The sequence below is a fragment of the Rutilus rutilus genome, assembly GCF_951802725.1.
Source record: "Rutilus rutilus genome assembly, chromosome: 1".
Taxonomy (NCBI): domain Eukaryota; kingdom Metazoa; phylum Chordata; class Actinopteri; order Cypriniformes; family Leuciscidae; genus Rutilus; species Rutilus rutilus.
The window spans coordinates 42,203,773-42,207,646 of record NC_140209.1 but is presented as its reverse complement, the minus strand read 5'-3'; the positions used below and the strand labels follow the sequence as shown (position 1 = coordinate 42,207,646).

The 3,874-nt window shown below is 39.3% G+C and overlaps 1 protein-coding gene across 2 annotated transcripts; it reads right to left on the bottom strand.

The window, feature by feature from the left end:
* LOC311288101 (uncharacterized protein) lies at nucleotides 1-2,971 on the bottom strand. 2 transcript variants are annotated; one of them, XM_084405350.1, is made up of 2 exons: nucleotides 2,830-2,971; nucleotides 1-2,051 (listed from the first exon to the last, which is right to left on the bottom strand). In XM_084405350.1, exon 2 carries the CDS (start codon nucleotides 1,737-1,739, stop codon nucleotides 429-431), a length of 1,311 nt encoding a protein of 436 aa, XP_084261476.1. In that variant the 5' UTR covers nucleotides 1,740-2,051; nucleotides 2,830-2,971; the 3' UTR covers nucleotides 1-428. The 2 variants fall into 2 exon arrangements, with proteins under 2 accessions (XP_084261476.1, XP_084261477.1); XM_084405351.1 differs by having other exon boundaries at nucleotides 1-2,047.
* Between the last annotated feature and the right edge of the window lie 903 nt (nucleotides 2,972-3,874).

Sequence of the window (3,874 nt, the reverse complement as noted above, 5' to 3'; positions counted from 1 at the left end):
TTTCAAAATTAAAATTACATTTTAATAAAGTTATAAAAAGCAGTTGCAAATGTGGTACAAAATACACAACTCATCTTTGGACAAATAAAATGTGCAACATATAGCAGAGTTCACACCACAGCGAACGATTTTATCCAGCTGATGAACTATAAAAATATTCACAGCCAATCAGAATACATCCATCCAATATCGTCCGCTGGTGAGGACGCTAATATACTGTAGTTATCTTCATAGTTATCGTTCTTGGTGTGAATGGGCCTTAAGAGTTTTAGATCATTATACATTGCGCCATTGTTCATAATGAATTGTGATGGTCAAACAATAGCCTATTTACAAATCAGCCTACTTAGTCCTTGTTTGATACACATGATGTAATCAAGATGGTCAATTATATTAAATCCTTAATATTCATTCATTGAAGAAGTCTGTTAGACGGCTGTGGTGAGACAGAACGTTTCTCCTCCGTTCAACTCCTTCTCTTCACTTTTGTCATCTCCTTTTTGTGTCTTGTTCTCTGCCAGTGTTTCTCCTGCCTTGTTTTCGCCCACATCCTCATCTATGAAAAGCAGAGGTTCCTGCTTTTCCCATTTCTGCGCCTCTTTAGTACCTTCCCCACCCACTCCACCATTAGACATGTCACCTTCGTCCAGGGCGGCGAAAGTGCTGAGCACCATATCGTCTCCATCCTTTTTCCCATCATCAGGCAGAAGACCCTCCTGTACTTCAGCGTCACATTCAGCCCCCGCCTCCAGATTCACAGGCCCCGCCCATGCGTCATCCTCCGCCCCTTTTTTCTTCTTGGAACGTTTACTTTGTCCATTCGCGTACATGGGGCCAAATGTCCGTGAGGCCTTTTTCTTTCGCCGTTGGACAAACAGAATCATGCCAACACATAGCACACAAATGACGATCACACACACTATGATTATTAATAACCAGTTTGTTTGTATGGGAAGAATACTTTGCTCGACATTTCCACCGGTGGTGACAGCGGTAAATTGGGTGGAGACTGATTCGTCATCAAACGCAGAGTGTGAGTGCCCTTCAGGAATAATTTGAGACAACTGTGAAGATGATGTTAGAGTTGCAGTGGGGGTTATTGTGCTGGTCTCCATGGGGTTGGACGGGGACATGGTCCAGTCTGCAGGTAGTTGAAACGTTATGGATGTGGGATTGAGGGCTTCTATTGAATCGGTAGACATAGGATCAGCTTCTGTGGGAATTTCATCTGTAGGATGTTCTTTAGGACTGGTCAACTCAGAAGAAGTAAAGCCAACAGTCGTTTCATATTGACGTGTGCTTGGGGCGTCTGAAGTTATTTGTTCAGCTACTCCTGTTTCCGCATTAGGAGGCACATTAGTAGTGATCATTGTGGTCTGCTCTATTTGATCAGGTGTTGTTATTTCAGGAGACAATTCTGCTGTTGTTTGTTCAGTCTCATTATTGACTGTCATGAAATTCACAGTTGCTGGTTCTTCAAGCATGGTGCTCGATTGATAAACAAGTGTGGGAGACAGATCTGGTGGTGTTGTCTGTAGTTCAGTGACATCATTTGCAGTGTCGTCCAGTGGTCCAGCAGTGGTGCTTTCAGAACTGGACATTTCCACCAAAGTGTTCATATTCGGTACTGTGGTGGTGATATCTGTCTCTATTGACACTTGTGCATCAGTGAACTTGAAACAGGTTCCAAGAGCAAGATACAACAGTAAATTGCTAAAAACGAGCCTCATGATGCTCATACTACTGCCTGAAAAGTCAGCAATCTCTTGTATTTGTGCAAAACAAAATTGCTCAGGTGAGCTGATGTCTTTGGAGATCCACTTTGAGGCTCGAGAATGTGATAGAAGTTGTAGGAAACCTCCAACACCTGACTATATATTAAAGGAAAGCATCTGGCAGAAGTCATTCATTGTTTTGGTTTTTCGTGTTCTCTGTGTGCTTGGTGTTCTGCTGAGGTAATCTTGCGTGAATCTGGGCCGGAAAGTTTTACACACCCCTGTTCTTCCTTTTTCTTCTCTGTCTCTGTTTCAGTGTAGCACAAGCGAATCTAGCTTTGAAATACACATGTGACACAGTAAAAAAGACAGCGGAAGAAAAAGACAGTTAGTCACAAAATATAAATGATATGAAATACATATAAAAATGTTCTAAAGTTTGGGGTTCATAGGATTTTCTGAATGCTTTTAAAAGAAGTCTCTTAAGGCTGCAAAAATACAGTTAAACAGTAACACTGTTAAATGTTATATCAAATTAAAATCTATTCTAATCTTTTAAAGTGTAATTTATTCCTGTGATGCAAAACTGAATTTTCAGCATTATTACTCTAGTCTTTAGTGTCACATGATACTTCAGAAATCATTCTAATATGATGATTTGCTGCTCAAGAAACACTTCTTACTATTACAATATATTTTCCTATATTATCAATTTATTTATTTATTTATTGCTAGAAGGTAGAATTAAATTGAATGTACTTTAATTTATTTGAAAGATGCTTTTATCCAAAGTGACTTTCATGGGAACTGAGCCCCATGACATTGGCGTTGCTAGCGCCATGCTCTATCTACCAGATGAGCTGTGCTTCATTTGACGGGCAGAATAGAGGCACGTCCACAGGTTATTTCAGTGCACATGTACCACAGTTACTAGATGTGATTTGAGTGTCACCGTGACATTAACGTTTCTCCAAGCTGCATAGTGATTTTTTTTTGTGGTGTTCTTTTTATGTGGTCTCCCTGTTCTCAAGCATCTTATAACATCACAGCCACAAACTGGTTACAGTTTGTCTCCCATTTGATCCCTTTATGAAAAAGTGCAATTGCCACTTACCTTCATGCCTCTGGGTGAAGTCACTGCAAGCTCCAACCACCAAGACCAAACTGCACATGCGAAAATCTACACACTTTAGCATGCAGTGCACACCTATATCCTGTTCATTTCTCTTCCTCTCTCACTCCTACATGCCCTCTTTCATTTCTCCTCCCTCTGAATATGTCATATCACTGCCCGCATCTGGACGAGAGACGCTGTAGCCGAAAGATTAAAAAACGTGCAAAAAAGTACTTGATATAGTGTACATTATTATATGAGGCTTAAGTAGAAAAAGAGAAGCCATGGCCCTGATGGGAAGCTCAGGGTGTGTTGACACTTCTGTGGGTTTTGACTCTGGTTTGCTGCTGTTAAGTGCAGTCGTGTCTTTTTTTGAGTGTATGCGTGTATATGTGCACGATATGTGTTTTTTTTTGGGTGGAGGAGGGTATTGCAAACTAAGAGAAGTGAGAAATAAAATAAAATAAAGTTTGCTTAAACTATTCTGAGAGACGTATGTCCTGCCCTCTCATTTTTCTCAATCTAAGTAACGAACACACTAATTGAAAATCGTAGTAAAAAATGTTAATTTAGGCGTTTTTACATGCACGTGATATCGTGATATCTTTCCTTTCTGTTGACGTTTTACTTCACAGTACTTATCACTATCATTTCCTCATTCTGAGTATATTCAACACTTTTTTTGTGGCATTGTCTCTCACTCTTTTGAACCACTCATGCACAACAGAAACTTGCATTATCTGTTATAGATCTTTCAAAATGGTGATTCACACCATCTCAGAATCAATATTTATTTTATTTCAGTTTATCTTTACAAGAGTAAGACACACTATGAGATTTCATAATGTTTGCTCAAAACATATCACTAGAAGTTGCATATTAAATATTGTGTATTTTTATTTAGGTTGGGAATGGATTTGTTTGTTTTTTTAATAAGCCAGAAACATTCTGATTTTTTTTCCGACAGCAAAAATGACTGTGATTAAAGTTTCTGTGGTCCCTTCACTTTTCCAAGGAAGGAAAAGCATGTTAATCTGTTTATCTC

Coding starts and splice junctions, on each gene's coding strand:
- LOC311288101 (XM_084405350.1), bottom strand. CDS start 1,739: ATGAGCATCATGAGGCTCGTTTTTAGCAATTTACTGTTGTATCTTGCT.